Source organism: Pseudochaenichthys georgianus, chromosome 23, assembly GCF_902827115.2.
Source record: "Pseudochaenichthys georgianus chromosome 23, fPseGeo1.2, whole genome shotgun sequence".
Classification (NCBI taxonomy): Eukaryota; Metazoa; Chordata; class Actinopteri; order Perciformes; family Channichthyidae; genus Pseudochaenichthys; species Pseudochaenichthys georgianus.
The window spans coordinates 13,236,980-13,258,944 of NC_047525.1; the positions used below are offsets into that span (position 1 = coordinate 13,236,980).

The window sequence follows — 21,965 nt, forward strand, 5'->3', positions numbered from 1 at the left end:
TTACCCGAAAAGCACTGCAGAGCCCCTGTAGGGTCAAACAGAGGGAGACTTTGGAGAGTGTGCTTTAGGAAGGAAGATGTAAAGGAGAGTTTGATCTTAGAGGGTCTCAAGAAGCTTTAGTACATGTCATAAGTCACGCTAGGATTTTCTTGTTTCTTGTTTTTATTCCCTTGTCAGTTTCAGAGAAAGCATATTCTTCTTTTTCTTTTAAGCCTATTCTGAAAAGGTGACATGTCTTTAAAAACTACAAAGAAGTTAAAATATTTGTTTTGTAGCTGAAGTTTGACATGGTGTGTAGTAAAGGGGTGGTTGCTTGTGTCTCCACTCCAACTGTTTGGTCTGGTCACCATGGAAAACACTGGCGACTCCCCAATTATCCACAGCCCTTGTTAATATTACACCAAGAGCGTATTTACTCAGTTTTTCCTGCACTACAAATCTTAAGATGAAGAACCTCCAACTCAAGTCACTCTCACATAATAAGCTTTGATTGGAGTTAGAGAGCTGTTGAGAACGTGCACACACACACACACACACACACACACACACACACACACACACACACACACACACACACACACACACACACACACACACACACACACACACACACACACACACACACACACACACACACACACACACACACACACACACACACACACACACACACACACACTCCACTGAGCTCTGATTTGTGGAATTGATAGGGTCCATTGTTTCCACAGAGCCCACCACTGCATGCCCTGTAATGTAATTAAGGCCAGGAGATTTATGCCGCTGTATAGCAGCCCAGAACCTGATCCATGTTGTGTCTGGAGTTGGCCTGAAAAGCCCTCTCTCTGTCCAGCTGCCCCTGATTTCTGCTCTGTTCTCTATCACTGTATGGGGGGGGCAACAGTGCTGTTCACTTCTTAATCGAAAGCTTTGTTTATTGTAGGACTTCTTTTTCTGTTGCATATAGAAGGAACACAGGGTTTACGTTTAATGTGCAATCTCACAGGGTATGTGTATTGTATGTGTGCTTTTTATTCCTTCCAGGAAACGACATGCATGATGAGTTGCACTAGTTCAGCAGGGTTGTAATTATTAACAGCTATAAGCTATCTAAATAGAGTGCATTCTTTGAGCCTCCCACAAAGAGGTGTTGCTCGGTTCCTTGAATCAGTCCACTACAAAGCGTGACGGTATATTACTGAACTTTTCTCTTGGAAAAAATGGTGGTCAGTGTTTTCCTATTACTTCAGGACTTCTATTGTGTTTTTAATGAGAAAAGTGAAAGACTAGAGCTCATTGGAAATGTCTGCTATCGGGAGAAGAGGAGCTCCGGAGCCTTATTGGGGAAACACACCTTCCAGAAATCCGGATTTCAAGCGACCCCGAAGGCTCCTGGCTCGGCTCATGCATCCCGTCAGCACCTGGCTGCCTGACGGCCCCGTCTCTGCACACCAAGCTCACAGGGTGAGTCCCTCCATGCCCACCCAGCTCTTCTAAATCCACAGCTGAGCGGCCTGCTGCCGCCACCGCCCACAACTCCAATATCCCAAATGAAAGACACGTCAAACGCTGCTGAATGCGCCCCATGTGGAGAACATGTGAGAGAAGACCCGTAAGACCCGGAGCATCTGTCCACCTCTCTGACACTAATGAATGTTAAGTAGGTTAGCTGCTGGTGTGCCACTGTCCCACAGGTCATTGTGGCTGGTGGTGGCAGCGGGGCTGTGCTTTTGTCAGGGTGCGCCAACCCCCTGTGAGACATCTAAAATGGCTGGACCGCTTACTCCTGCACACAATCCCAGCACCAATAGTTTCCATATTGATCCCCCTTGCTTGCAGATTAAAGAATAAAAGGGGCTCTGTCCTGCCAGCGGGGGTCTCCACTGTCTCCCAGAGCTCATTTCAGGGTCACAGAGTCCTTGCAGCCCCCTGACCCGAACCCCAACGTGAACACACACAAACACCGGTGCGAGGCAGGACAGAAACCTTTCCAGGGATGAAGCCCATTAAACAGGATTGGTCGGATGCTCACATTCACGGCTCATTATAGCTGACCCCGGGCTTTCTCTCTCTCAATCTGGGTGCTCTCCTCTTCTGTCCCTGCCTCTAACCTGGCCCAGGGCCTGCTGAGGTGGTCACACTCGCCTTTTGTATGCCATTGATAGCTTGGCCGTTTGCTTGATTGTCTTCAGAACTGGATCTGCTCATCGGTTGTATTGCGCTGCATTGCCGAGTTCCTGTGGTGTGCTTTTAAAGTTTTTGTCTAGCCTTTAGTAACTGTGTAGCTCTTTTGTCTCAACGGTAGTTGGTTTATCGACAAATCCGGCAGCTGATTTATTTGTTGTGATCTCAAGCGCTGCAGCCATTATTTCAGTGGCAGACTTGAATTAAATGCATTTACCCTGAGAGTAGAGCAGCGATATATATATGGGTTATCAGAGTTGGTAGTCTGTTAAAGTAGAAGGTATAATGCACTTGGCAGTAATGAGTTATGACACAAGATGTGGAAGAAAATAACATTAACACAGTGCTTATGTTGGATCTCCACAGGAGGATGTAAAAGAGTAACTAATTAACTCAGCAGGAATTAACTTGCTAGCTCATGCTTTATGGTGATCTATATATTTATATCAAATGAGAGAAGGTGACATTGCATAATAAAAGTGGAACTTTGGCTGGGAAACAAACCAAATTCATCTTGTTTCCCTTTCACTGCTATCATAATGTGGTTGTACAGTTAGCCACACGTTGGTAGACACCATAAACAGCCCAAAGAGACAGCATATTAGACTTAAAATCACCATGTGGACAGAAAAAGATTCCAACAAACCCAAAGAAAAACAACCAATCAGAGTTGAGGAATCTCCATTGCAGCTTCAATTTTTAAATATTCTTACTAGGCAACGCTCAAATCAAATCAAGTTTTATTTATATAGCACATTTATAAACGATTTTTGGTCGAGCCAAAGTGCTGTACATATAATAAAAATAGCCTACAGTACTAGAGACACTTTACAGCTAATACAATTAGTAAAAAGGAATCAAAATGTGGGTTCTTGATTGCAACCAATTTAAAAAAAATTGCTAAGCTGTAAAGTAAAAGAAAATGGCTTATCTCAGTTGCCGGTGCTTGGTTTAGGCTGAACTGTTTTCAAAATGGCGGCTGGTTCACAAATGTTCTCATTGCCAGCCAAACGTTTTTTTTGTCCGATTATTTTTCTCACGCACTCCTGTCATCATATCGTGACAGTTTCAGCAAATAGGACTGAAAGTAATTTTTATAAAAGTTTCCAGCTTAATTGCAGGGCTCAAAAAGGGAAAATCCTTTAATAAATGACAATGTTACACACAGGTATATCCGTGAAATGCCGACCCTGTTATGGCACCTTGTTTGTTTCTTACTACGCCTATATTACATGTGTTAGTGAGTCTTTGGGGCTGACCTCAACAGGATGCAGCTCTGATCTGCGGCCCTTTGTTCAATGCCTGCTCCTGTAATTAAACGTTGATTAAATGCCTATTAATGTGCCCTGACTCCCAGACAGGGTGTAATCAGGTGAAACAGAATTAATAAAACATCCAGTGTAGTGCTCAGCAGAGAAGGAAGGGCTCCCATGAGAAAGACAGACAGATGGCGACAGGAATTGCCGGAGAGAGGAGAAAGCAGAGTGGGAGAGGGGATAAAGCAAAGACCGGTCACCACTTTGGTGATTAGGTCTAAATTGGTAATTTGATCTAGCCTGCTCCACCTACTCATTATTGATAAGACCCACCATATTTGTCCATATTTCCCCCTGCTGGCTCAGACCGGCACCACATCACTTCCTGTCAGTCCCACGCTGCTCTGTGCTCAATGGATCTGACAGGAAGTACCTTGAGGTGGAGTTTTAATGGAAAAAAAGAGAAAAGCACGTCATAGACACATGCACAGCGGACATCCCATCTGCTAGGAATCTCCCTAATCTCATTATCTTAATTGAACAAGGAAAAGAGGAGCAGCAATCACTTTAGACAAACCCTATATGGGATTATGTGGTGTATTGGCACTGATGGGTCAAACGATGACATCAAAGGCAGAGGAGACCATTGAGTAATGCTTTTTCATTAGAACTGATAAAATGCTAGCTCAATCTATCAATGTTTATTTATATAGCCCAATATCATAAATGTTACATTTGTCTCAGTGGACTTCACAATTTGTACAGAATATCAGTATGACAATACGACACCCTCTGTCCTTAGACCCTCACATCGTACAAGGAAAAACTTCCGGAGAAAACCAACAGTTTAAAGGGGAAAATGGGAGAAACCTCAGGGAGAGCAACAGAGGAGGGATCCCTCTCCCAGGACGGACAGACGTGCAATAGATGCCGTGTGTAAATTGAAAAGATAATACATTTGCAACATAGGTAGTCTAAATGTTTGGAAATGCATGTGTGTATAATAGGAAGATGAATCCACGAGGATATCCATCCAGGACCTATGATCCAGGACCACAGCCACGACTCAAGATCCAGGGCTCGCGATGCAGGACACAGGACCGCAGGATCAACCATGACTCCGGATCACAGCGTATATAGACACCAAAAAGAAAGACATTTGGGGAAGCTGGGTTAATCGGAACATGAGAGTACACAGGTATAGACAGAGAGAAGGAAGATGTCCCCCGACAAACTAAGCATATATCAGCAAAACTAGGGGCTGAATCTAATCAGCCCTAACTATAAGCTTTATCAAAAAGGAAGGTCTTAAGCGCACTCTTAAAACGGATAGGGTGTCTGCCGCCCGAACACAAACTGGAAGCTGATTCCACAAATGTGGAGCTTGATAAGAAAAGGCTCTGGCTCCCATTGTACTTTTAGAGACTCTAGGAACAACCAACAACCCTACATTCTTGGAACGCAATGCCCTAGTAGGACATTAGGGTATAATGAGTTCTTTAAGGTAAGATGGCGCCTGCCCATTAAGGGATTTTTAGGCGAGAAGAAGAATTTTAAATGCTATCCTGTGTTCTATAGGGAGCCAGTGTAAGGCAGCCAGAACAGGAGTAATGTGGTCCCTTTTCCTAACTCTGGTTAGTACACGAGCTGCAGCATTTTGAATCAGCTGAAGCAACTTGACTGACTTCTTGGTACACCCTGATAATAAGGAGTTACAATAATCCAGCCTAGAAGTAACAAATGCATGGACTAGTTTCTCTGCATCGTTTTGAGGCAAGATATGCCTAATTTTTGCAATGTTACGTAGATGGAAGTGGACGGTCCTTGAAATTGATTTTATGTGGGCGTTAAAGGATAAATCCTGATCAAATATAACACCAAGATTCCTTACAGTCTCACTGGTGGCCAAATGAATGCCATCCATAGTTAGTATATCTTTAGATAATTTGTTTCGTAGATTCTTCGGGCCAAGTACAATAACTTACAAATGTACAATAACTGCAAATGTAAGGTCATCCACGTTTTTAAGTCCTTGAGGCAGTCTTGAATTTTATTTAGATAATTAATTTCATCAGGCTTGATTGATAAATATAGTTGAGTATCATCCTCATAACAATGAAAATTTACAGAATGATTCCTTATAATATTGCCTAACAGAAGCATATATAATGTGAACAAAATAGGTCCGAGCACTGAGCCCTGTGGCACTCCATGGCTAACTTTGGTTTGCGTGGAAGATTCATCGTTGACACGTACAAACTAAGAGCGTTCAGATTGATAGGACCTAAACCAGCCTAAAGCAGTTCCCTGTATGCCAACTAAGTGCTCTAGTCTTTGCAATAAGATATCATGATCGATAGTATCAAATGGAGCATTGAGATCGAGCAAAACAAGAATAGAGACAAGTCCCTTGTCAGAGGCTATTAGAATGTCATTTGTGACTTTAACCAGAGCTGTCTCTGTGCTATGATGTGTTCTAAAGCCAGACTGAAAATCTTCAAATAAATCATTGTTTTTTAAGTAATCACACAACTATTTTGCGACTGCTTTCTCAAGAATTTTTGAGAGGAACAGAACATTAGAAATAGGTCTATAGTTGGCTAAAACCTCTGGATCGAGGTTGTGCTTTTTAAGAAGCGGTTTTATCACTGCTACTTTGAATGATTGTGGAACATAGCCTGATAATAAAGACATATTCATAATATTTAATAAAAAAGTGCTAATTAATGGAAAAGCTTCCTTCAACAGCTTCGTTGGAATTGGGTCTAACATACACGTTGATGGTTTAGGATAGAACCATTGAATTTAATTGTTCAAGGTTTATGGATGAAAAGCATTCTAGTTTACTATCTAGTGTACGTTTCCGGGAGCTGTTGCTAACACTATACTGGTCAAAGGCAAGAGGTCATTAATTTTGTTTCTAAGAGTAACAATTTTATCGTTTATCGTTAGCTCTGCTATCGATGTTATTTTGATACTTTTTGTATGTAGTTTTATTCTTTATTGTCATCAAATTACTTAAATAATCATACTATACTGTAGATGTAAAGATTAAGTTCCATTTAGTAGTTTTGATGGAATTTACAGTAGATCACATTTAAGTAGTAATAAGGTCATTGTTATTGATGAAGCACATTTCAGTTACAGGTTGCTGTACAATTTGTAAAAATACAAGAGCTGGAGCTTTGGTCGGGCCCTAAACAGTGACCCTAAACTGTTTTTAATTTACCAAAGTACTTTACATTCATTTCCTTATTGACTTGGATTCTGCTTTCATTGCTTTGCCCTATTCATGTTTCTTTTCACATAATTTCTCTACATTGTGGTCCCAGGCCAACCCCACCCCCAGCCACTTTATCCTTTACTGTCTCAAAATGTACTTGATTTAACATTCAGCATATAATTAGTACCAACAAGGTCATTGGGCACCAAGCACCCGTGATTTGCTGGGAAATTGGCTGCTTTTCATTATTCGGCATCAATTAAGGGTGGAGAGCCTGCGAAGTATTTCTGGCATAATGTGCATAATCACATGTGATGGGCTTTGTTAAATACAACAGGTACGGACTAAATGAAGCTGAGAGACAAAGGTGAAGAGATGGCCAGACCCGACGCTGCCCTCTAGCTTCTCACCGGGCCACTGAAAGGCTTTGAGAGTCTGGCACAAGCTGGCAGAGAGCTCCACACCAGTGCACTCCAAAGGAAAGGGAAACCCACACATGTATACACACATCAAGCTCCATTGTCCTCCCACCCTGGCAGCCCCTCTCGCCCCTGTCACCCACTCCGGTCTGGGGTTACAGCCCATGAAAGAAGGGTGAGTCCTGGGAGGATCTGCTCTCCTGCTCCCTGCAGTGGCTTGACTCTGGCGCTGACTCTGGGCTTCTGGGAGCTGCAGAGAGAGATGGATGAGCCGCTCTGCTGACTGCTGGGCATCGGCTTGTGATGTGTCTCCAGTGATTGATGAGTTAACACACTGCCCCTTGCTCCACGGGTCAATCTGACGCACCCTCCCCATTAAACCACCATACTGTCCCAAGGCAGCTACATGCTCAAAAGAAGGAAAATAAATGAAGAGCAGGCGTTTTGTTAACCGAGCAGATGTTTGAGAGCGGACTTCACCATCCAGACTTCTGCTGCTCAAACCACTGGAAGAGTTTCACAGCAGCTCAATAAGCAAGACAGAGGGGTTATTAATGCACTGGTGGGGGTTTAAATGTCTCTGAAGAGACTCTCACTGTGTGGCTTTGCATTTGTTTTGCCAGGCTTCAGGCATTATTCTCAGCCCGGGGCCCACGGAGCAGGAGATTGAGCTACTCAAGGCAGTTCATTTTCTGAACTCTTTTGATAGATCAATCTCAATCTGGCTCTGACAAATCTGCTTTTTATTTCTTAAATAAACATGTACCTGCCCTCTCTTTCTAAATGTTATTAATTTGGCTTAATCTTTCTCCTTTTCTTGCAGAGCCCCAAATACGTGTCTTTTGTCAACAAGGCCATCTTGTGGGATAGAGGACTCTGTCATTACACTGTGAGTGCCAACAAACGATTTTAAGTTAATAACAAGAAGGCCTTTTTATGTTCCTTTTATGAAATGGTCTGACCTTTTTCTAAAGCTAAATGATATACCTATTTATATCCACCAATTTATTATAAAACATGTTTTTAATGAATATCACCATTTCTGTGTCTGCATTTGTGAGACTTGTTCATTTTCATAAACAACCTATGTGAGCACAAACACTTTCTCAACAAATTTGAAGTCCTGCTGCTGGAAATCAGCTAAAGAAAACAAAGCAAAGTTAGCAATGGTGGTGGGATTAAAAAAAACATAGGTTCCAATGTAGGGGATGTTACACTGCACAATATAACAGAGGATGATTACCTGGACAGTGAACTGTATAAAGGCCCTGAGGCAGCTGTTGGAGGGGGAGATCTTTTCACAACTTAAATGTAAAAGGGTTAAATCCATAATACTCATGCCAAAATAACACTAAACAAATAACCCTGTTCTAAATTGGTTTGTTATCGTGTGCTGTACATCACACTGATATAGTAAACAGAATAATGACACTACTTCATTTATGTTTTCTTAAAATGCCCTGTGCAACAAGTCTGGTTCACTTTTATAGATTGATATGTGCAATTTGTGACGGCGGTTGTAGGGTTTACAGGATTCATTTGACTGTTGATAAATTAGTCTCATATTTATTACACTTTAAGATTTAAAAAATCTTTAAATAATAGTAAAAATTGGCCCCAGAAGTCAAGGTGACATTTGGAAAGTGCTTTGTTTTTTGACCAACACTCAGCAAAAGGTTTCAAATTTCAAAACAGAGAATAAGTCTGCAAATCCTCACATTTAATAAGCTGAATCCAGCAACATCTCAGGAAAGATACCAAAATAAAACTAAATCTGAATATTCTTTCACTGCCTTCACTCTAACAAGTGAAAAGAAACACACACACACACACACACACACACACACACACACACACACACACACACACACACACACACACACACCACACACACACACACACACACACACACACACACACACACACACACACACACACACACACACACACACACACACACACACACACACACACACACACACACACACTCTTCTTCTTTCTCTCCTCCAACACTCAAAAGTCCCCACCTCTCTCCTTCGCTGAAAAGACTCTGGGAGTGGATGTGCCACAATTAACAGTGGGGTTGTCATGGGGACAGCAGAGTTGTGTGGGCTGGCTTCCTGTCTTGGCCTCTGGTTAAACAAACAAGTAAAGTCGCTAGACAAAGATGCTGGCTGGTCCTTACAGCCTCATTTACATCCTCAACTGCCTTCAGCACTTCTGCATTCAGCAAGTTCATCGGGCCTGGCATCACCCTCTGCTATCTCTGGATCTCCTGCTATATCTCATAAATCAGAGGGGCATTGTGATGGGGAAACTGCTCCCGTCATACAGCAACACAGCTTTTACAGCAAGAGGGTCCCTGTCTAAACAGACAGACAGCCGACAAGAGGCTGTTGACCCAGCAACCTGCGTTATATAGGCGTCAAAGCTCCTGTACGGTCACCCGGGACACAAGCTGCAATGGGACGGTGCAGGACAGAATGCACAGGTGCCCAAACAAGATACAGAGCTGCAACATAAGACTATATAATATATGCTCTTTTGACACCAGGAGTTGAACTAAGGTTTTATGGTTACATTAATGTTTTCTTGGAAATTGAGTCATCACTCTACATACTTGTCTGTAGTCTGAAAATCCTTAGCGATAAACAGCGTAGTATTTATTAGACTTTTCAATACAGGTTTATCATGCATTATGACAACGGGGTGGACGGTTTAAAAATGATGAAACTTGGGAGAGATTTAGTTTTTTCACAGCCACTGTGAAGGCTATTTTTTTTTTTTGTATGTTTGATTTGAAGTAGGATTACAGGAAAAAAGACTAATAGGGTTTAGCATGAGTCAAGCAACACCCCATTAGAAAATCGATCCCTTAAAGCGGATCCTAAACACAGGACGGATAAGGAAAGTAGTGTTCAGTTTTGGTAACATTGTGAAATATGGAATTAGGCCTTACTGGAGGTCTGCCCTCCCTGATTGGCTTTGCAGTTGTTTACATGCATTCTTCTTTTAAAGTCCTAGTGCCTACATCACCCACAAAACCACCAAAACAATGCCCAACAATTTGGTTAAAAAGATTTGGTGTGTTATTCTAATATCAACTAATGTAGTCTTGAGCTGCTAGTCTCAATAAGAGGTTGAAGTTAACTTCTCTAAAATGTAGTAATATAGATTGGTTGACAGTGGACCAGCTTCCTATAAATCTTCCTATAAATCCACAATAGGCTTATGTAATAATGTTACATGAGCAGCAGTTTTGCCCAACGTCTGAAAACAGACTTTGATGTTTAAAATCGGCTCCCTTTAAGAAAAGTATCTTGATATTTCTTCCACCCCTGTAGGAAATGCTGTATTAGAGTCATATCATCCTGTTCTGTGTTGTGTTGTTTCAGGATGTGAGGGCTTCAGGGGAAAAGTCGCCGGGCCCTCTGGGGCATGTGAAGGGGGGTCATTGTCTCACCATCGAAAGTAGAAAGTTGCTCTGAATGCTAAGCTGTATCTGAGCCTGGCTTCTGACACGAGCTGATAATCAGATTTACTCCCCTGAATCCGCCGGACTCCACAATGCACCTCACTGTCGTCGGCCCCTGCTCGCCTCTCGCCGGCCCCCTCGCCAGCATCCCGACCCCTCAACCACCCTCCCTCCTCCCCCGCGGCAAAGCTAATTACACCCCGCAGAAACACAAATCTCCATGATTTAAAAAGTCACTCTTTTTCAGGGGTTTAACCTTGTTAGAGCCTAAGCCTGGCTTTCTTGTGCATCAGCTCTGTGAAGAATTCTCTGTTCCTGCAGACACTGGGACATAGACACACTTCTGTCTCTGCCTGTCAGAGGGTTCGCTCCGAGCCAGTGTAATTAACTCTGTGTGTGTGTGCATGTGTGTTATGTATATGTGTGTGTGTTCAGAGGTGAAGGGGGGTGAAGGAGCACACGCAAGTCTGTCCTCTGTTGGCCATCTGGGACTCTGACTAACTAATAGACTTCCTACATTCATGGAGGCTTCTTGTACATCTCAATCAGGGAGCTGTTGACCACAAACAGGCCCGTAATGACATTAGGCAGTTCTGGCTGTGTGAGGACAGCGTGTGGGTTGCCTGACGCCAGGAGGTCAGCCTGCTTCCTGGGGGTCTGCAGGGGCCCCGAGGAGCCCACACGAGTTTGATGGGTGTGTGCAGAAACTACCATTACCTCAGTCTGTGATGGAAAGGCCTTACTACATGCCATGCAGGGTTGGAGGAGTAGTAATCAGTAACCTTATCTAAGTATCACATCATTAACTAGAGAATGCAATTCCTGAAGAAATTGCTAGTGGGAATGCTTTATGCTGAAAAGCTGATGCTAAACTGCTATGCTGAAATGTAATGTGTAAGAAGAAAGTGAAGAATTTAGATTGAAATGATACATGAACACTGGGGGTTTGAATGTGTGATAAGAGAAGAAAAGAAAGTAAAAAGGATTGGAAAAGCAGCAGAATATTTGAACTGCAAACTTTTGAACTAACTTGATAGCGAATGATCTGTCGCCATGCCAACGGCATTTGATGACATCCCATAATACGCTTAGATGCGTTGATGGCTGCATCGTTACCAAACCTGTTTTGGGCCGTTTGGAGCATTTTCACTGAAGTTATGAGAAACCCATGTTTCACGGCGAGCATTGTGTTGCCATGGCAACGGCATTTGAAGAAATCTCAAAACTGTCCCGTAGATGTCTTCACGGCAACATCTTGTTTTATGGCGAGGGATGCGTTTCCCTGGAAACGGCATATGGTGAGATGTCAGATTTGACGTAGAGCTGTTGAGGCATGGAGAGGTGATATACAGGTGAAGATTGTGGGACGACCGGACCGTGTCCATTGGAGCTACAGCGACATCGTGTTTTATGGCGAGGGATGAGTTTCCATGGCAACAGCCTATGGTGAGATCCCAGATTTGGCGTAAAGCTGTTGAGGCATGGACCGGTGATATACAAGCGAAGTTTGGGGGACAATCGGACCGTGTCCATTGGAGTTACAGCGACATCGTGTTTTATGGCGAGGGATGCGTTTCCATGGAAACGGCATATGATGACACCCCATAATTGACGTAGAGCTGTTGAGGGCAGGACCATTAACCATTATCTGAAGTCTGCTGCTCTGAGCATGTCACTTGGAGTTATGACATCGTCGTGTTCCATGACACAGGTGTTTATATTTGAGCTAACGATGTGTCCAGAGATCAAAGGTTTCCATATGTTTCTATATGTGGTGTGGCTGAGTACTTTAAAGGGTTCATGAATAGAGGGGACTTGAATGTGAAATAAGAACAAGAAAATAAAAGTCTAAATGCATGAAAAAGCAGCAGAATATTTGAACTGAAAACTTTAGAACTAAAAGCATATCACCAATAATGTCTAAAATATGTTGAAGTCAGTATCAGAATCAGACGGAAAATAATAGGCTGAGACAGTCTGTTAAACTCCAGTGACTATGTCATTAGTCTGCTGCTCTAATTATGTCAATTGGAGTTATGACATCATCGTGTTCCATGACACAGGTGTTTATATTTGAGCTAACGACGTGTCCAGAGATCAAAGGTTTCCATGGTGATCAGTGAGAGGAGAGCATTTTCATTGTTCTGAATGAGAGATAAAGCTCTTACATGTGAACGTTTTGTTGAAGAACCGTAACAGATATCGGTGACATTTCAAAGCGTGAAGCATGTCAAGAAACTTGAGCATCTGAAGTGTACTTTTTGTGTACTTCCGGGTTAATAATGTGGCCTTTTTGGCAGATTAACTAAAGATGTGCGGCTGCTGTGGTGGGGAAAGGTGAGGCTGAATTTACAATGGGGTTTAATGGAGACATGTTGAAAGTTTTTGTCACCTCATGCCCTCAAGAGGCATTTTATTTAATTATTTTGCTTAATTTTTTTTATCTTTCAAGCTACGAGATGTTTTCCTACGTTTGTCTTGAAAAATTATGTCTCAGGAATGTAGGGTTTGGGAATTATGGCAGGTTTAAAAGAAAATATGAAGGCAAAATTAAATCTGTCCTCCACTCTGTGACATCACGCACTCTAAAATCTGAAGAAGGCCTCTTTACCAAGGTCTAACAATGTTTAATATCTCTAAAAGTACGAATCAGATTTAAAAGTTGTGTTACAAGAATAATGTCAGAAAAATGTGTAACATTTTAAAGTTGGAATGAGGTTTCTGAGTGAAAGTATGAAGGAGCAGTTAGCAGTTGAAGAAGGAGCAGTTAGCAATTGAAGTTGCATGAAGATTGTTGAAGTCTGAAGAAGTTCTCCATTGACTTCCATGTTAAAAATGTGATGAATTATGGGATGTATCTCTGGAATTATGAAAGTTATGAATGATAAAAGTAATAGCCATGGATTCCCGACCGAGCTGAATGTTTTGATGTTTGAACGGAGTTTCTGCGATGTTCAATGTGGGAGAATAAGTGGTGCAAAATAACCTGGCGGAATAATAAAGAATTTCGTGTTTAGCATAACAGGTAGTGGGAATGCTGTGTCAGTGGGAATGCTGTGTCAGCATTCCCACTAAATGAGTACTTTCACTTACTTTTGGATTACCTCAAATGTATTGTTACATTGTAATACTGCTAATAATCCCCTTTTCTTCATTTTTTTTAAGTAATCTGATTACATATTTTTTCTTTAAATTAAAGAGACTACAGTTCCCTTCTTTTTCTATCCTCATTCTGTAATCCTGTTATATGTTACTCTTCATGCCTGGTGCCATGTCAAACTTTTTCAGTTTAAGGAGTAGTGCTGCACATTTTTTCCTTTACATGGTAGTCTTAATTGATTGTAGTTTTGACTCGAGATCCTGTAAAAATATGAATGAGGCAACAAATAATTTACAATGCTCAAAGTTTGATTTATCTTCAGCAAGTAGTCCTTGTCTTGAGATAGGCACTATCACTATACATTATATCTTAGTTTTTTAACTTGTTCTTCCTCTCCATATGGACATTTTATCTGATCAATCACAGAAATGAAACGCTACAGAGGGCTGATATGATTGAAAGTAATATCACTATACTAAAGTATTATTCTGGTTCATTATGTCTGGGATCTTTTTCTTTTTAGTTTTTCCATCTATCAGGAGCAAAATCGCTATTACAAAGTCAGACAGCAAGAGAAACCAGCAGGTTGTAAACAAAACACAAGTTTAACTAGATAAACAACTTTATATTGGTGTAAAACAAAAGGTGAGCGCACCAGACAAATCAATATTTAAACATTAGTAATGTCAAGCTAATTTTATTTAAAATCTGTATTTTTTGTAAGAAAGACAAATACAGTTATTGTGCACTAACCCTGGAATGCAATCACCATAGTTAACATAATTTCCATCATCATTATGGGTTGATCTTGCACAAAAACTCATCAATGTGACCGTATATGATAAGAGACACACAGCTTTGTCCTATGCTGTATGTGCCATAGTGTTTGCGTGTGTGGATGCATTAAAAGAGCTTTTTTGCGTAGGTTGTAATGAGACACACACGTCAAGCACTCGTGCCTGGACCTGTTCTGCAGAAGGTCGCTAGTTTGATGACACCAGGCGAGTCTATCCTCACAAAGCTCTCCTCAGCCTTTTGATGGCCTGAGTGACAGGTAATGAGGAGGGGAGGAAGAGGATGGTGGAGGAAGAAGGGCCCCCATCAGAGGCTCATGTCGGGCTGTTTCTACCTCACTTCTCCTTCTTTACATCACAAGAATGCAAATCTTTAAAGCCTCCAGATCTGAGAAAGGGACTCAGTGGAGATGGTGCAGGGATTTAAAAGTTGATCCTCCCTGTGTGAGTCACAGACAGTGATCCCACCTTCCTCCCTTTATTTCTCCCCTTCTCCTCTCCCTCTTTTTCTCTCTCCCTCTGGTTCCTCATTGTATTCAGACAGATGTATCTGTGCATTTTCTGTTTGTTTATATAGTGTGTTAAAAGGGTGAGGAGCTGAACTTTGTTTTGGATGAAGCCTAAATCCAAGTCAAATAAAGTGTGCATCATTTATTACAGCTGTTTGCTCTCTAAAGGCCACAGAGGGACTGAATGCTGTACGCTCCACTCATTTTCACTGGCTGGCGTGCTGCCGGCAGCCGTCCTTTCCTCCACATTTCTAATATTGACCGTCCTGTATGCTTTTATCTCCCCTGTCCCGACAGTGTACTCTAAAGAGTTTTATCACCCTTGAGATAATTGTATGCCTCCTTTCTTTAAAAAGAAAGGACAGTTGTGGGTGTGATAGGAGAAAGCTAGAGGTAGTGTGTGTTGAGGAAATAAAGGTGTGTGTGACCTGTTTTCACGACACAAGGGGGCAGTGGTGGCACCATGCATCATTTGAATTCTCCACCAGCAGAGTTTCTCCATCAGGCTTTTATTTTGTAGTAGCATGGAACACAGATGTGTCTCAGAGGGACTTTTAGTTTGAATTGATAGATTTTTTTGGATCAGAATTAATGTTTGAATTGGTTAAATATGAGAACAATAATAATTTGTATTGTAAAAACACTGCAAATATTTTTATGTTATATATGTTCCACACCAAAACAAAGTTAGTACAATCAAAGTGTCAAGATCCTTCAATTTGGAAAAATATTAAAAGTTTTGACAATTAGTCAAAAGTGTGCTTTCTTTTTCTCACGTCCAATGAGAGGGAAATACAATTTCAATGAGGATAATCTTTATGTTTTAAAGATTTAAAAAACATGATATCGATCCGCTGCAACAAGTCCTCCAACTCATACGACCAAATGGGTCGATTGTTTAAGCCCTTATTACGACCAAATATGTCGTTTGTTCAAGCGCTTAATACGACCTATAATTACGTTTTAAAATTGTCGGCCTCTAGTGCTCCCGTTGAATGCAAACGTTACAGAGGGTTGTTTATTCACAAATAACCCTCTCTGTACAATCCTAAATTATAGGATAGTTTTGCCATTAAAACGCTTTATGGTTAGATTTCTAGCGAGAAGTATATATTGTACTTTTAGAATCCATGTCCAGTCGATATGTAGGATCTATAGTTTGATAGATATTACGAAGATGATTTGAGGTTTCGTCAGGAGAACGTGTATATGCGGCAAGCTTCCATGTAAAGTTACGGGTTGAAAACAGTATTTCCGGTGTCGACGTTTTCATAATAAAACCAATGATCAAATGATTTAACAGTGATATCTGCACTACTCATCCACTAAAAAACATCAGTTTATCCTAGTTAATTATACGACATTAATTGGTTTACATTGTGTACAATGCTTTTGTGTTTTTCCCATAGGTTTTTCTCTTTCGATTCTGAGAGACACATTTCTTTTTTCAGAGGTTTTCATAGGCTAAAATCACGCCGCAATGCACGTCGGGATATGGTGTTTATGTGAAATGAAATCGGAAAACATTTAAAAAAAATTAAATAATACTTTATTCCGAGTGTTCTTGCTTTTCTCTTTGAAAGTCATCACATAACGGCATTGTAATACACGGTTCGGCTGCATTAAATATTACATATCTGCCCTAGATATGTATTTATAGAGCCCTGATCAGAAGACCTTTTGACAAACTGGAAGAGATACCGCCAAAACTGAATACGTGACGTGGACCATAAATATATCAACAATTAAACAACATCTTCCATTTCTTTTCAAACAATACGTCTCCTTGCTGTATCAACACTAATTCGGCTGACTTTTATATTTGATCCAATTAGTAGATAGTCTGTATTTACACCATAACGGTGCACAGCTGATAGAAAGGGACTTTTTTGTAGTTTTTAAAGATATTACTGATTTTCTGAACTACCTTTCCAACTCCTCGTGCAGTTAACTAACTTACAGGTCTGTACAAGTTCATGGTAGAATGCATAAGCTTCACATCGAGAGACTGAAACTGTATTTTCCTTTAACGTTCTGTTTTCTAATTTCACAATAAAGTGAATAGTCATATTATGTTTGATATATTATTATGTTTTATTAACTAGACCACTGGTCTAAACCGCACCTCCTAGTGGTTAAAGCACGTTATTGAATTTAGTTGTTGAATAAGTTATATTTGATGAAAACATTTAAATATTAAGAGTAGCCTACATACAAAATAGGGTTCGATGATAGAAATATATAATAGAAAATATTAAGAAGATACTGTAGTGATCTCTACAATAAAACAGTTTAGTGCAGGACGTCCAAAGATATTAACAGGAGGATGTGCAAAACAGACAAACTGATAAGGCTGCATTTTACTCAGGTGTAACTAAAGTCTGATTTAAGGGTTGTTTATATTTCACATCATTAATCAGAATCTGCAAAGTAACAAAAATAAATGTAGTAGAGTAAAAATACCAGGTTAACCTCTGAATTGTAGTAGAACAAAGTAGTACATGCTGCTGTAACAAAAACATTTCCCAACTTGGGATCAATAAAGTATCTTATCTTAAGATGATCGATGGCTACTGCCATATTTGCTAAATGTGCATCTGAACCTTGACAAGTGCATGTTTCAGGCGTATCAATTAACAACAGGAGGGGTCACAGACATAAGACCAGCTGTTAAATAAAGCTCTTCTGACCTTAGCTGTCATGTGGGTATATTAATGCTGCCCATTATGGACACAAGCAATTTTCACCCATGTATTAATTATATGTTTTAAATGTGATAACACCAATGTGTTAAAACCTCCAGGGATCTATACAGTTTAATACTGGAAACTTCTAATTGTGGGAAATACGAAAACATCTTTTTAAAACTACAATTCCCAGAAGAGACGTGCCATAGAACATGTTACGAAACACACAATAGCCAGCATGTGTAATTCTGGGGGGGGGGGAGGGCTGGGCTGGACCCGTCCAAGTCCAGTTTTAATAGTCTGGCGTGGTTCCATTCCATTTCAAAGAGCTGTTTGACGGCGTAACCTTGTCGCACTGCCACTCCAACATCCAATCACAGAGCATGAGGGCTAATCACGGGGTTTGTAAAGCAAGGCGGATGTTGTAGTCCCAAACGATAGCTGGGGATTCTGGTTAGTGTAGTGTCTTCGAAAACTCTGTAGTGTCTAAACTCCGAAAAAACTATTTGTTTCTCCGAATCGAAGGTTAAAAACACAAAAGCATTGTACACAATTTAAACCAATCAATATTGTGTAATTAACCAGGATAAACTGATGTTTTTTAGTGGATGAGTAATGGAGATATCACTGTGTAATCATTTGACAGTGTGGGGAATACTTCCGGTTTTATTATGAAAACTTCGAGACCGGAAATACTGTTTTCACCCATGCTAACTTTACATGGAAGCTGCCCCATATACAGTACACGTTCTCCTGGCGAGACCTCAAATCATCTTCGTATATCTATCAAACTGTAGATCCTACACATCCACTGGACGTAGATTATAAAAGTACAATATACACTTCTCGCTAGAAATCTAATAAAAAAGCATTTTAATGGCCAAACTATTCCACAATTTAGGATTTTCCAGAGAGGGTTATTTGTGAATAAACGACCCTCCGGAGCGTTTGCAATCGACAGGAGCATGTTGTTTCTTACACGACCACTAGAGGTGCTACACTTTAAAACGTGACTCTGGGTCGTATTTAGCTGCTGAACAATTGACCTATATGGTCGTTTTTTGTAGGAGGACAGGCTGATCCGTAATGTATATTTCAGATAATACAGTGATATTTTACTTTAAGCTATTTATTTACCTTTTTTACTTTAACGTTGTAGTATTTTCAATGTATTCTTTAAATGTTTTAAATATTTATTAGTTTAATGGTTTGTTAATGGTTTATTTGCCTACTTATTTTAATATTTTCTTCTCTAAATCTTCTCTTCCAGGCCCACGATCGTCCAAATGATCGTCCCTTAATGTGTCCTCGGTTCCTGTCTCACATGAAAGCTGGTCCCTCAGACCTCAGACCTCCTTGTTTCCTGAGTTCCAAGTCCAGACCATCGCCTCCATCCCAGGGGAGGAGGCTGAAAACACACATTCTCATTACAGCCCCGCAGACACAAGCGCTGGATGGTGAGGCTTATCAACAAACACCTGTTACTTTCACACCATCAGAGCCACAACAGGAGGAGGGCTCTGCCTCCTTTGACTCCCCAGCTCTGCTCATTAACAAGTTTTCTCGCCTTTTCTTCCTCTCTTGGAGCAGTGGAGGTAGAGGCCACCAAACTTGTCGTTAGCTCTTAATCTCTCTCTGTGGTTGTGTTTGGTTAAGTGCAAATTCCCTCTCTGGCAAGGAAGTGCCCACAGCGCCGCCCTCCTGGTGCTCTGCTGCTGGGAGTGAAAGGCCCGGGGCTGGGGAGACATGCCGCTCCTTTCAGAGCCTGGCCTCTGATGTGAAGGCATTTCTTCCCGGCACACACCTCAGCCCACAGCAGGGCCCTGCTTTCACCATGCTGGGGTGTGTGTGAGTGTGTGTATGGCAGAGGAGGGGGGGCATTTCTCAACACCAGGGTCTAATACTAATTATTCTGCCATATGGTGGTCGGCTCTCGCACAATCGCCCTTAAACCCGCTCCCTTAAGAAACGTGCTTGGCTTTGCACTCTGACACATGTACACACACACACACACACACACACACACACACCCACACACACACACACACACACACACACACACACACACACACACACACACACACACACACACACACACACACACACACACACACACCCATTCACGTTCACTTGTGTGTGTAACAGATGGGAATGGCAGCGCATTGTAAGAGGAGGCAGTGCAGAAATGTGCTCTCCAATGTGTTCTCTTTATCCCCCTGTGCTGACTTCTCTTGGCGGCAGCCCCCAGGAAACAAGAGCAGATTGTCTGACACCCTCCAACCCCCCATCACACATACACCCTCTCAGTGGTCAATAAAAAAGTAGGAAGGGAGAGAAAGGAAGGGTGTGCAGAGGCAGAAGGGGAAGAATGGAGGAGGCGGCGGCGGGGAAATGGGCGGCGCTGGTTGGAGTTGATGTTTGTGGAAGAGAATCTTAGAGGGATGAAAGGAGAGGTTCAGAAGAAGAAAGAGGAGTTGGAGAAGGGGAGATAATTATTGTTTTAAGAACAGAGAAGGTTGTGCAAGGGCTTTAGAAATTAGTTATCTCTTTAGCGCTCAAGAGTATTAATCAAGTCATTGATTAGGTCACTTATCAAACAAAAACAATTGTTCTATGTTCTCTCATGCATTACATTTTATACCGTTTCATTCAGGTTTTACTTCACTGACACTCCTCACAAACTTGTTCCCAAAGTGTTTTAGGACATCTGTTAAGGACATGATATCCTGCACACAAACTCCCCTGCCCTCAGGACTGATTGCTGTTCTGGATATGCAGTTTAGAAACAGCCAGCTGCTCCAGGGGGGCGATATCTCGCTGCCATTGTTAGCAGACCGACCCTCCCAGCAGGAAACAAACATTTACTCCAGCAGTGAGCAAAGTAGGAAAGAGAGTGTCACAAGCAGACATGAAACTTGATCCACAACATCCGTCTTTGTTGAACAGCGAGAAGAGGCATGCTTTTATAATGCTCTGAGTCAAACAGCAAAATCACTTGTAGGAAAGAATAAAAGTGATTGGCCAGCGAAGGTAGGAAAATAGTAATCTGATTTACACAGAAATACATACAAAGAAAAACAGGTCCACAAATTCGAAAAAATAACATTAACAAAGATGCTCCAATTTAACAGAAATTGCTTTCATATTCTGGGATAAGAGAGATACTCTGAAATAAATAATACATATCTTTCATGTTTTTGTCTTCCTTAAAGGCTACTTCCACCTTAATCCAGACAGGAGAGGAAATCATGTGCAGATTACAGGAAGGCCCTCTTCTGTTTTTGTTCCCTCTCTTCCACTGCCTCCTACTCCCCCATCATCCACCATCAATCCAACAACTCCCCTCAAAACCAACCTTCACCCTGACTTTGAGAGACAAGAGAGCAGGCCCAACTCTGTGCCAGCGTCTCCCTCCTACCCTCGTCTTTCTCAGGAAGAACAACATGAACATCAGCAGGAGGAGAGAGCGCCACAACCTGCTGTGGAGGAGTCAGACTGGAAGCTGCATCTTGGGCCTGCTGGACCTGAACTCTCCCCGCCTCCAGCTTCTAAAACCTCACACGGGTCTCTCTCAGATTTAAGTCGTCCACCGTCGAGTATGTTCAGCCGCAGCACCAACCTCGCCAGTGGCAGGAGCAGCTTCCTGTCTGGTAAATCTCCTATTGGTGGAAGTCGTTTTAGCTTTGGCTGTAACCTCTGTAGCCTTTAGAAGAACCCATGGAGGGGAAATGTACATTTGTTACAGCAGAAAAGAGCCAAACACAGCTCAATGTTAACTAAGAAGCATGCATACAAAAAATATTAAAGATAAAAACTATTTAAAAATTACACAATTTCCGAAATACACGTATACAATAAATAGAACAAAAGTACGTTAAATAAAGTAAATATAAGGAAGCTACTCAGTGGTGAGTAGGAGCTGCTGTAACAGGCTGCCACTCACCACCGGGCGCCAGAAGCTAAAGGAAAAGACAAAAAATACTTTTTCAGGATCTTAACACTTCTATTTTTCATTTTGTATTCCAAATGAATTTCAGGTATGACTCAATGACTCCATTTCACAAAATAACATTTATGATTTATTGTACTATTTTTGCGTCATACAGGGCTCTATAGCATGCTTATGCACAGGTAGCATTTGAAGTATGTTTTGATTAGTGACATGTTTCTAAATGATCAGGATAGGAAATGATGTCAAATCACAGCTTGCCTGATGAAAGTAAAGTGGAACTGGACCCTGAACTGATAATCAGGACTGCAGTTTTCCAAATGATTCTTGCATTAGTGACTTCAGGTTGAAAATGCTTTGTTAAATAATGTT

At 41.4% G+C, this 21,965-nt stretch overlaps 1 protein-coding gene across 5 annotated transcripts in view; it reads left to right on the top strand.

Moving 5' to 3' along the window:
* Positions 1-1,156: 1,156 nt before the first annotated feature.
* Positions 1,157-21,965, top strand: part of LOC117439237 (uncharacterized) — a 59,685-nt gene continuing 38,876 nt past the window's right edge. For all 5 annotated transcript variants that reach the window (XR_011642559.1, XR_011642561.1, XM_034075063.2 and 2 more), the window contains exons 1-4: positions 1,157-1,461; positions 7,903-7,968; positions 18,915-19,101; positions 20,857-21,294. Coding sequence is in view for 3 of the 5 variants with exons in the window: in XM_034075063.2 (XP_033930954.1) it covers positions 1,300-1,461; positions 7,903-7,968; positions 18,915-19,101; positions 20,857-21,294 (853 nt within the window). In the remaining 2 variants the exon portion in view is untranslated. The remainder of the gene's footprint in view (positions 1,462-7,902; positions 7,969-18,914; positions 19,102-20,856; positions 21,295-21,965) is intronic.